Source organism: Bolinopsis microptera, chromosome 1 (genome assembly GCF_026151205.1).
Source record: "Bolinopsis microptera isolate Bmic1 chromosome 1, MBARI_Bmic_1.0, whole genome shotgun sequence".
NCBI lineage: Eukaryota > Metazoa > Ctenophora > Tentaculata > Lobata > Bolinopsidae > Bolinopsis > Bolinopsis microptera.
Window position 1 is genome coordinate 5,442,338 of NC_087072.1, and position 12,818 is coordinate 5,455,155.

General features: G+C 38.7%; 2 protein-coding genes across 2 annotated transcripts in view; one reads left to right on the top strand and one right to left on the bottom strand.

The window, feature by feature from the left end:
- LOC134826398 (serine/threonine-protein kinase Nek10-like) overlaps positions 1 to 12,818 on the bottom strand; it is an 89,396-nt gene that overhangs the window by 52,444 nt on the left and 24,134 nt on the right. The gene's annotated exons all lie outside the window — the stretch shown is intronic.
- LOC134826463 (ADP-ribosylation factor-like protein 5A) lies at positions 2,992 to 12,661 on the top strand. The gene is made up of 7 exons (XM_063838849.1): positions 2,992 to 3,124; positions 4,822 to 4,882; positions 9,700 to 9,847; positions 11,261 to 11,344; positions 11,693 to 11,743; positions 11,877 to 11,977; positions 12,516 to 12,661. Exons 1-7 carry the CDS (start codon positions 3,079 to 3,081, stop codon positions 12,565 to 12,567), a joined length of 543 nt encoding a protein of 180 aa, XP_063694919.1. The 5' UTR covers positions 2,992 to 3,078; the 3' UTR covers positions 12,568 to 12,661.

Genomic DNA, 12,818 nt, shown 5'->3' on the forward strand with positions numbered 1-12,818 from the left:
GCATGTGCAGCCCCATCCCAGACGAGTTGGACCAAAAAAAATTTTTTGGGGGTGTTTTAGCCATGGGATCAAAGTTTGAGCTTATACTCAGCAAAATTTGAGACATTTTAGTTTTTTTGAACCAACCTACTGTCGCTTCACTATAGTGAAGCGACAGTGGGGGTCAGGATATAGAATATATCCTGAAAGTTTCAGGGTGATTGCTCAAAAAATGTAGGAGAAGATAGATTTTTAGACTCGATTTTCAGAATTTGCGATTGAAAATCGCTCAGGCAATACAATTACACATAAGCGCTGACCTTAGACCAGCGGTAATTTCGGCTAGGAACAATATTTTTCCATGGGACCAAAAGCAGCTGGTAGATATCATTCCCTTCTACCAGAAACAACTATAAAGTCAATTTCGAGAGAATTTTGATGAAGACCCCCCCCCTTGGCCCCCTTAAGGCATATGTTCCTTCGTAAGTTATATGTAAATGTGCCAATTGCGGTTCTTTTGCACTCTATCCGAAGACTCTATCACGATCCTATCAAAAGTTAGTAAAATGGGCTCAGCGCCACGCCCAAAATGGTTTTTGGCGAATTTCTCGAAAAGTAAGGATTTTAGGCCATGTGTTGATCAATAACTCCTATATAAACATGCATATGCGGCTTCGTTTAAGCCTATTCTGAAGTCTCTAAGACCTTCAGAAGCAAAGGGTCAGTTACGTTATTTGGTCAATATGGGCGTGGCCCTCCTGGGTTTTCCCCACGGTAAAAAAAATGTCTCCAACCGAAAATCGTTTATTCATACCTTTGGGAAGGTCTGTGCAAAGTTTAGTGAGTATCTGAAGATTTGCAGGCAGCTGTCCTTAAACGACTGGACTGCTAGCTTTCTTTATTTTTGTAAGTCGCGTCGGCTGACATCTTGGGTTGTACTGGATGTAACAAGTTTATTATCGGATGTCTACTTATATTTATTATGATATCATTATTCATTGTAATGGCAATAAAATTTAAATTTTGTTTTACTTAAATTTTGTTTTACTTATATTAATTGTTAATCAATTCATAACCTACCCAAAATGCGCGCTGAGTTGGACTCATTGACAGTCTTGTATTTGATGGTCTAATGTTCGAAACAAATATTGTAAGAGTATCACTCGTTAAATTATGTTAAGTTGTTTAGTAGTTGTCGTTATGGCACCCATTTTATTTAAATTGAGGCTATATTATATGAATCTTTAATGTATTCCTACTTGTTTAAGACAAATTTTAGGTTGCCCAACGTGAGAAGCTATTATACCATATGCCTGGTCATCGGTCTAGCTCTCTTTGTTGGAAAGCTAGGGTCTGGACCTATGTCCATTGTCCTATACCATACTGATTTGTTTTTTTGCAACAACCCTTAAATTTTTCTAATGTCCTGATTTTAGAGAATATCATAAAATTGGAAGTTTAAAGATTCATTAATTGCAAGATGTCAATGCTGTATGACGAAGATGATAATTTTTGCAATCAGTACAATGATGTGGACGAATCAGCTGAAATCATTAACAAGCCAGATCAGATAGTTTGGTCAAACACTTGGGATCTGGAAGGAGAGTTCAAAGTACATATCAGATCAGATTATCCCACTGTAAAAACACAGAACTATAGTGCAAAAGGGTAAAGGAAATAGAATTTCAGATTTTGAGATCACAAAAGTGATGGTCTTGAGTAGATGTAAAATCAGTTAATAATTTTTTGATTTATATTTTGAAATATAACAGGTTTTATAATACAGGGTGGGCCAAAAGTCAGTACCCATATGTTGGTCTTAATAGCTCAATCACTGAGTGCCCAATTGAAATAATTCTTTCTGGTATGACTTACTACCACCACTGGTTCGAGGAATTTGTCAAATCGAAAAATATTCGTGTTCATTTTTTTCAAATGAAGGTTCATTTTTGCATTTATTTGATAGTTTGGATAGTCGGGTCAGGCCAAATTTTATTGAATAGAGTTTGGCCATTTAAACCCATTTAAATTACGTTTGTCCTGAAAAAATGAGAGTTCTAGCTTCTCAGATGACCGAGATATGAAGCATAACGTGTTTGTTCATTACGTGTGATCAGGTAATTGGATTGAGGCTAGATCCGCATTATGGGAATCGTGTAGAGAGCCCAATTACGGTGCCGTAATTGGGTAATCATTGAGTACCCAATCAATTTTGCTAACGAGATAAACAAATTGCTTGATAACTTCGTCATTTTAAATCTGTTTTGCACCATCTTTTCAGATCATATTCCGGATTAAATGACCTATTGCAATATGTTACAACGGAGTCTCTAACATGTTCACAAACACCAGTATAAGCAATTCAATGTTGATTGGGTGTGGCCCCCAAAAATCGAATTTTCAAATTTTGGTGATGGAATCCTCGAACAAGTAGGTACAGTATGCCATCTGCAAAGCAACAACTCTCAAATATAAAACATGGCGGAGGTATAAGACCCAACGTATGGGTACTGACTTTTGGCCCACCCTGTATATTTTATAAAATAATATAAATATTATATTTTCGGTGATGTAAGGGGTCGTTCACATATTACGTAATCAGCCAAGGCTAGTGTAATTTTGACACAATGTGTAAAACTGATTATGGAGGGGGGGGGGGGGGGGGGGGTAAAAATTGTCCAACAAAATTGATTACGTAATATGTGAACGACCCTTAATGAGATCAAATAATGAAAACTTTGAGTTCGAATTTTAAAATGCTATATTTGATAAATATTTGCATTAGTTTCAATTATGGTCAAAATATATTTAGGTGCCTTCCTTTTTATATGAATATGTATCAGCTACTAACTAGATACAATGGTATCAAGCATTTTATGATTTATATGGGCGTATCCAAGGCATTCCACTTAGTAATATTTGGTGGTAGAAATGAGTAGTGTAGCTACCGTGCTCAAACTCATTAACTTTTCATTCACTCTAAATTCCATCTTAGGATGATTCAAGGATGAACTTGTTTGTACTTCCCAGCTAAACGTCATATTGTGCTGAAATACTCCTTCGCTAATAGACGTAGTTTCCAATCGAGTCAGTACAAACATGGGTTTATTGATGACAAAGCTCTGGCAATACTTCTCCAACAGCGGTAAATACATTAACAAATTTGTTGATTGTTTAATTTATACTTTAGCCTCATGGGATGTGTGCTATACCCTATTCTATACATCAACATAACAATCATGCTGTAGTAACAGATGGATTTATCAACTGCTCAAAATATAAAAGCAAATTACCAAAATTCTAATCTTGTAATTATTAGTTTACCGTAACAATACCTGAAAAGTATTTGGATTTGTCCAAATAAAAACATAAAATGACAATTAATAATCTTGTGGAATCTGTAATTAAAAAGTCAAGCCAAATCCGACTGCAGTGTGAAATCAAACCGAGTTACCTATTCCAATAAATCCCTTTCCATGCCCCGATTTACAGCAAAAACCCGATTTACTCCCCCCCCCCCCCCCCCCCCTTCCTCAAATGGAACAGTTCACACACAGTGTGCACAATTAAAACCCTGATTTACTGCAAAACTCGAGTTACCACAGCTGTTTTCTTTCCCCCAAACTCTATGTTAAATGGCATAAGCTAAAAAGAAAGAAGTCGATTTCAATGTATATAAGTGTCATGTGTATTTTAAGGATTTTTCAACTAATTTTTGCAAAACTTAGCTTAGTTGAAACCATACAATTTCAATCGGGCCACCCGTCTCTACGATTTTGACTACATTATTAAACAAACGATAACAACTTGAACACTCATAAATTGTACATAATAATAAACGTTTGATAAATTTTATGATCCATAAACTTGAACTTACTTGACTTCTAAAAACAGTATATTAACGGTACGTGTTCTTCGAAATAATATGATTAAAGACTTTCTGAATAAGGCCCCCCCCCCCCCCCCCCCCCCCCATAACATTACCGACTAAGATAATCAATATTTTAGCAATGTAGCTGTTCCTTGGTTTCCCTGGTCTTTTCTTGCCTTCTTCGAGCTGTAAATGAGCCATGAGGCCAAGTAGGCGTTTTCGTGATAAACTGTAAAACCTCTCTATACCGGGTCTCTTGCAGTATATAGCGTTTCATATAGCGCATTAAGGGCCATTATATCTGCCTATACATGTATTGTGTCGGTAGATCCAAAGCCTCTTTTGTCAGTAGATCGATTTTTTCAGACGGATTTGTTAAAGGACTGGTTCTACAAGTTAATAAATCCTCCAAAACAGTTTTTTAGCTCTTACTAAATTCCCATGACTCTAAGTTTCACGACTCTAACTATTTGAACAAGCGCGAGCGGTACCGCAGAATTTATGAAATGTTTACACTCATTCAAATAAAGCTGCTACTAACAACTGACAACTCGTGGCTTATTTCCCTGCTCTTATTCTCCAAGCCATGACAATCAGGGCCGATGATGTACAGAGCTCTCCTCGCTCCAATCTATTAATAGCTACTCGGGAATGTATTCTGATGAACCGGTTTAACTTTTTTAAGTACTGGGATATGTTAAGAATTTAACTTTAGAGGCAGACTTCTACTTCTGAGTTCTGAGTTCTGACACAATTTACATGATTGTGCAATGTTGCTGATTGTGCAATCTAGACATCTTTAGCAACACCTGCCACCCCGAAACAAGTGTAACTTTTGTCATCTGTACTTGTCATTATTTTCCTTCTAACTGTCAACTATGAAATTGTATTCTTCTGTTTACGCCAATGTACATTAAATGTTTATATCTTTTTGTTCTGATGTTTCTATTATCATGATTAAACAATTTCAGAGTACAAGGTGATAGTCGTGGGTCTGGATAATGCTGGTAAAACTACAATCCTATATCATCTGTAAGTACCAATAGTATGGTTATTAAAATATATGTAGATTGTACAATGGGGTTGTGGGGGAGGGAGGAACCCCATCGCCCATTTATTCCTCAACTTTTGGTCAGATGGGCATGGGCATTGCATCGATTGGGCATTGCTGTTTTTGAGGCTTTGTCTATTGGTAAAATTCTTAAAAACAGCTATAACTTGAGTTATGATAAAAAATAAACATCACTATCGTGTTCACCGTACTTACTCGATTGGGTTGTCCCCCCCCCCTCCTAAAATAGTGTATTGTTGAAGAAATGGATCTATTGATTCTATTGAGTTGGACATGGTAGGTACAGATCATATAATAAGACATCTAAGCGATGCTGCGGTTGGCGGCCTAGAAAGGGCTAAGGACTTTTAGCCTTTAGGTCGAGTTCGTCGGAATTAATTCATTAACGTAATTTGATTTAGGATTGTCGAACAGTAATCATCCTCTGGGCTCTGAGCATTAAATCTCGGTCACGCACATTACATGGTATGGTCGCACATTATTCAAAAATAGGGTGATATATTTTATTAAGAGTTGGGATGTGATTCATATTTGCTTTAATAAGGAATAGAGGGTCACGACTCCATGGTCAATATAGCAAGTCCCATAAACTGCATACATTAATTATGACGACAGTCTCTAACCCTCGCTGTGACCATCGCAGGTCGATTCACTTTAATTATATGAACTGCACAACGTGCAGAGAAAATCATTGAATAAAATGTAAATAGATAAGAAGTTTATTCGTAGGCGCCTGTAGAAATTATACTAAAGCTAGTGCCTAGTTGTGCCCATGCCATCAGATCTACCTTAACAACTCTTTGGGGTGGTTCAAGAGACTAGGTATTGGCAACACATTTCTGCAATTTTCATTTATCTTACATAAATCTGACAAATTGCTAATCTGTGAGACTGAGAGCCATAACGTTATCGTTATTTGAATGAAACTTGTTTCATCTGACACTAAATTATTTATAGCAGTCATTCAAGCGAGACTTTGTATGGAAATATCAAAATTACAATACAGTAATATAACGAATCTTGCAAATATATGTATAAATATTAAATATTGATCTTTACGTCCGGTTACTCGTCTCGGGTCAGAGCCGATGAAAGTATGAAGGTGCGAAATCGAACCACTTCAAATTACATTGACATCGAGTTCTATATATTACCTAACCGTTATTAGATTAAACATTTAAATGGGAACCGGTCAGGAGGGCGGAAGACGCGTGGGCGGAGGTCGCGTAGGCGGAAGACTTGAGGGCGGAGGACGCTAGGGCGGAAGTTTCCTAAAAGGTTGGACACGAGGGCGGAGGTCGCGAGGGCGGAGGTCGATCCCATGATTTGGGCGGAAGACTCGTAAAACGATCACATGTCCTAAATGCTCGACTGGTAATACTACAAAACCGGAAACATCACACAACGTACTTCAAATTGTATAAATTATATAAGTTATATTCAATCAAAGTTATATTCAATCATTTTAGTGGTACTGATAGGAGCATCAGTCTCCGTATCCAGATTCGTGTAGGGGTGTAGTTCTTCTGGCCAGATGAGGGATCTGTCAGGACTTTTTCATACTCCTCCTTGTATCCAAGCCTCCCGACAGCTCTCATGACAGCCTGGCAGATATGAAAGAAGCACCCATCCACTTGGGCTAACTCGAATGTAGACGATAGGGCGTTCCTCAGGGCGAGCTCAAAGTCCACCATGATTCGGTCTGGAGAAAAGGAACCAAGGTTTTTGAGGGCGCCGAACGCTTCCATGTAGATGGGAGTGTCCTTGTGGGTCAGGAGAATGTAGACGCAAGGGAAGCACCAGGTTGAATCCTCCGTGAAGTTCACCATCTCCGCGTGGACAGTCAGTAACTGATAGAACAGCTGCGGTGAGGATGAGAAGGTTGCGTCGATATACCAGCTGCTGCTCTGCTCTAGGGCTGTCAGGTTGTTTTTTGTTGCGAAGATGATGACACGTCGATCGTCCAGGTTGTTGTCGTATTGAAGCATAGGTTCACCGGAGAGGGATCTGCAGTCGTCCTCTTCCAGTTGAAGATCTGCGAGGGATGAAGGTGCTCTGGGTCTAGGGTTTCCGTATCGGCGGGCTCTCTGTGCCCTCTTCTTCACCGCTTGTTCGTTGGGGAGGCGGGCACGTGCATCCTGAGACATGGGACCAGTAACGGAGCAAACGATGTTGTGGTTAGTAGTCATCGTCGTAGCAGCCAGATCCTGGACTTTAGCGAGGACTTCTTTCAATTCACAGTCAGCGATATCAGCGTCGTGGTTATGTATCTGTGTCACTTTCACCAAGGATTCGTTCAGGGTATACAGACGACCACGGCAACAGTCTTTCTCCCTCACACATCTCCAGGCTTGGCGTCCATCGGTGGTAAGCTTTCCATCCTTAGAGTAGCGGAAACCACCGTGTAGGAGATTCTGACTGGTAGGAGTCCTTCCTCTGATAATCTTTACTGTATCTTCATCGTACATGGTTGTTATTGTAGTAGTTGAGATGTAGCTGGAACTAAATAATAAGATACTTCTATTCCCAACATCGGTCTTAAATATACTAGTTGTCTCTCGAGTCGTCTACGTTGTGACTCAAGTTGTTCGTTTCACTGTGCAATCTCTTCGTGTGAAAACAGTTGATCATATCCCAGATCAGTTTACGTGATGTTGTGATGTCCTCACATACCGTTGTGTTATATGAGATCATGACCATGGTGATTCATGACGTGAGTCGAAGTTATGTATCACGTGACTCGATTCGATAGTTTGACTCACATGACACAAGGGCTTCTGGGATATGATCAACAGTTTTCACACGAAAAGATTGCACAGTGAAACGAACAACTTGAGTCACAACGTCAGAATCTCCTAGTCCAGATGGAACAGTCCTCGACAGACAAGAAGACCTTAGCGAATTCGCTTGGAGAGCAGCAGCCTAAGAGGAGGAAGGCCAATAGCGACATGGATAGAAGAATCTTCAGCATAGTTCAGAACTACCATTCGTACGAGGATGATGTTGTGCTATGTGAAATGTTTATGTTATTGTGATATTATTCTATTCGGGTTTGACAAAATTGATTGATTACATTGTGATTTATATTACCGTTAAGCGTTCTCTATAAGTATAACCCTGTGTATTTTGTTTGTAAAGTTACAAAGAATTCGAAATCAGTACCACTAAAATGATTGAATATAACTTTGATTGAATATAACTTATATAATTTATACAATTTGAAGTACGTTGTGTGATGTTTCCGGTTTTGTAGTATTACCAGTCGAGCATTTAGGACATGTGATCGTTTTACGAGTCTTCCGCCCAAATCATGGGATCGACCTCCGCCCTCGCGACCTCCGCCCTCGTGTCCAACCTTTTAGGAAACTTCCGCCCTTGCGTCCTCCGCCCTCAAGTCTTCCGCCTACGCGACCTCCGCCCACGCGTCTTCCGCCCTTGTGTCCTATACCCCATTTAAATAGCAGAATTGATTTATGCTTTATATAGTATATATACCGGGTCCCGATATACCGGGTCCCGATATACCGGACCCGATATATCGGGTCCGGTACTTTAGGGCGGCGCCCTAGTTGTTAGTCATCTGATATTTAATTTAAATTGTGTAAGTTTTACCAACAAAAGTTATCGGGGCCGGGTGGTAGTCTCCAGCAGGAAGGGTAATTCCTCCTGTGGTATAACTGCATTTCAACTTCAAAACTTACATCATCAAGTTATTACGTTGTCCGACGAATTGTACGCCCTATTTTGTATTGCGTAATCCATGTTGGTGTTTCCTGTCCAATATACTGAGTTCCCATTTAGATGATAACGCTCACTCAATATCGTCATGCACATTAGCACATAGCATATAACCATGATAAATGTGACGTCATAGTTTTACTTGCGAACATTAGCACATAGCATATAACCATGATAAATGTGACGTCATAGTTTTACTTGCGAACTCATAGTATGAACTCCCGCTACTTAATAAATATGAGTAATGAACATTTTATATCGAGACTTCTTGCTTGCTTTTATAATATAAGCAACTGGCACTGATTGTGATGATCGTAATATAATATCCACACGATTTATTATTTGAATTAATAAACACTATGCGCTGTATATTGATAAGGATATCCGATAATGGACCGCTACACGAACTGTCATTGTCAGAAGTGTGTGGACTGTCAGTAATAGGTGTATACTAGACTGTGTTTAAGTGTATAATGTTTAGAGGCGTTTCTTCAACATAATTATGTAGAATATTATGCAGTACACAAAACTAGTACTGGCAAGTATATATAACCGGTATCCACAGTCCACACCCAGTATTTAGTTTAGTCATTTTCCAATACGAGATTGGGGACGGGTTCTATAAACAAACAACAAACAAACAAGTATAAAACCTGTCTCAAGTTGTGTTTACTTCTTATTAGTAAGACCTCAAGATGTCCCCGCAGCGTCTATCTTGCAGAATATTATCTCATTAAAATGTGTTTAAAAGTTGAGCATTAGAGGCTCAATTACAAACTTGATACTTTACTTCATGCCAGCTACAATGATATATTACATTGTAAGTTTATCCTGCAGTACGTGGCTACTTGTTTGGTGTTAAGTTTATCATGCTCAGGTAACTCACGAATTATAAGGTCACGTACACCCCAAATACATATTACTAAGATAGTAACTACACCCTAAATACAGTGTTTACTATTTTTAACTGTATATAAGGGGCATATAATATTCAACTAGATTTGAACAAATCAAATGATAATAATCCCTCTAACCCCAGGCTGATGGACGAGGTAGTGCACACTTCCCCAACAATCGGAAGTAATGTGGAGGAGATCACGTGGAGAAATATAAAGTTTATTATGTGGGACATTGGAGGTCAGGATTCTCTGAGACAATCCTGGGCTACCTACTACTCCAACACCAATGTGAGTAACATGTTGTTAATCTGGGGGGGGGGGGTAATTAATTTGGTACGACTGTTTTTACACGTGACAGATTGGATACGCTCCTCGGCTACTAATGAAGTTGAAAACGTGGTGCAACTTAATCCCTCGTACTCGCGCAATGTTTGAGATATACAGAAGTATGTATGTTGTATGTGTGCAGATCACGATCAGCAATCTAATGTGTTATATTAAAGTTCTTATCTTGCATGACAAATATTTAGCTGTGGCATTTCAAGAATGAGTGACAGACGTCACTCAGCTTAGGTTCCTAACTTTAAAAGGTAGATCTGTAGTTTTAAACAAATGTGCAAAATGGAGACCAGTTTTAAGTTATAATCATAATTCTGGGATTATTCCTTGGTAACCCTGGTAACTCCGTCACACTGGTTCGTGTGAATATCACACCAGGAGACGGGGGTATTTGTGCCCTCTTGATTATAATCACGTAAAATATTCATCCTGTGTTTCTCCGAACTATTCCTCTTCTTTCCCTCTTCTGTAATAGTCATTACTATGGGTCCTAAGTTGTGAACCTGGTTTTTTTTTCGTTTTAAAGTTTAAAACAGAAGTCCGGAAGTAGTTTCCTTATTCGTGAGATCAGCATGAGTAACAATCACTCTAACATATGTAGTAAACCATCCTCAACAAGTTGAAACGGTCCGATCTGAAATTGCTCTTGCGTTTAATGGTTGCTCTCGTGTGTACGCACTATTTGATGAACCAAATCTTCCAAATCTGACCAAATTTGGTAACTTTGCTAAGTTTGAGACTGTACGTTGAGGTTGGTAAATGAAATAAACTTTCATTGGCCGAGAATTAATTAGTTATTGGTTCCAGATTCTTGTAACTACATGGAAGTCTAGTTCAGCGACTATGTCCCAATTATGACTTATATGGTAAAACAGAACAACTTGCTATTACCCTTGAACCTTGCTTCTCTGCATGTAAACTACGTGTGCTCCTAGCCCGGCCCACAAACATTGAACATAGTAGTTGGTACGTGTGTTTCGTGTTTCCAGAGTTGAGATCCAAATCAAAGTCTTCCCACGTCAGACTGAGACAAATGACAAATCTTTTTATACCTGAAATTAATTATTCACAACAACTTTGACAAGATAATCTGATCGCTTTACTTACTGTGCATTGTTAACAATATCGTGTTTACTGTTCATGTATCCGGTTATCCTCTGCATACAGTAGACACACCTGTGAACCAGCCGTATATTATAAGACTTGTGTTAATTAAAAACAGGTGTTTTTTGTTGAAACCTGGAATAATGTAGCTAATAATGTAGCTGAATCAGATCTTGTGTTCTACAGTACCCACATGTTTTCAATGAGGAATTATCTAGATGTTTATTGTACATCACTATCATTGTGTATCTCTTTCAGTTTGTATTCATGGTAATAGATAGCAGTGATAGAGAGAGGTTATCTGTAGCTAAAGACGAGCTCTACAAAATGTTAAACCACGAGGTTAGTTTAGTTAGTTTTTTAAGTTGAACAGAGTTTTTAACACTATTTATATTTTAACTACATATTGCCACTAACTAAATGTCCATTTTTGATGACTCGTTATTATATCAATTCGAGCTAAATTAATTCAAATGGGTTAAACATTTGGCATTTAGAATAAAAATTAACAAATTACAGAAATTCGCACCATTGACCATTCTTATAATTATACCGGTTACGATTGATGTAAATTATTTAGAATGATTCACGTTAGGCAAGCGAATTATAAACTGTGCATCACATGGGAATGTACACAGTACAAACTGTGTGGGTACATTTAATTAGACCTTAGATTAAACAATTTTCCAGGACTTACGGAAGTCGTCGTTGCTAATATACGCTAACAAACAGGACGTTAAGGTAAGTACAGCAAACACTCATATGTTAATCAAGATAATTAACACTTGATAAATGACATAATGTTTTGACACTTCCGCATTGCATTCAGTAATCAGTGAGTGCTGATGCCAAATCAATTATCATTACCTTGCAGGATTGCTTGACGACCACCCAGATCTCCCAAACCCTAAATCTGAAGTCAATAAAAGACCACGCCTACCACATACAACCTTGCTGTGCTCTGTCAGGAGAGGGGTATGTAATATTCTATTACCTGCTGGTCATTGCTATGAATCCTGTAGTTTCAGTCAGGTTTCACGTCATTGTCATTTGAAGGATCAAATTTTACTCACGGTCAAGTGTAGCAGGTGCCATCAGGTTCAATCGAGTTTTTATATCATGTCTTAACCTTACGGCTTACAGTTTACACACGCACTGATATTCGATGTCGCATAGGTGGAGCGTGCCACATGAGCAAATACATCTAAATTTAGGACCGGCTTGACTTTCTGGAACGCGCGAGTTTTTCTGAATTTTGCGTTATCAAAAAGCTCTTCTTTTCGCGCTAAAAGTGTGTGCGTTAAGGACGCGCGCAGTTATGACTAATTAGTCTAGTCGAAGGCCCTGTAACATGCGGCTGATCGTTTCCGTTTCCGCGTTTAAGCATAACATTTTCTGTTTCTATGAAACCTCGTACACATGTAGTATGGCTGGTAGCCAATATACAAGGTACCTTACTTTAAATGATAGCTCATAATTTACTCACAAACTGTCTTAGCTTAATTATTTTCAGGTTACACCAAGGACTGGAGTGGGTGACATCCCAAATCAGAGGTGGCAGGTAGCAGCCACCAGATTAGGAAAATCAATTAACTAAAACCCGGTCGAGAGGATTCAAACTGATTATATTCGTCGATAGTGTCACAGACTAGTAATTTAACCGACACAGAGAAAAGGGCGAAAGGTGACATTGTACATGGTGCGACCGTTTAAGACGATGACAAATTTTAGGCCATTTTGATAGGACTAGCTGACAATAGTAATGTGGACGGCTCTTACTAATTCGCTCGCTCAAAAATTTTCACGTGACTTTGGC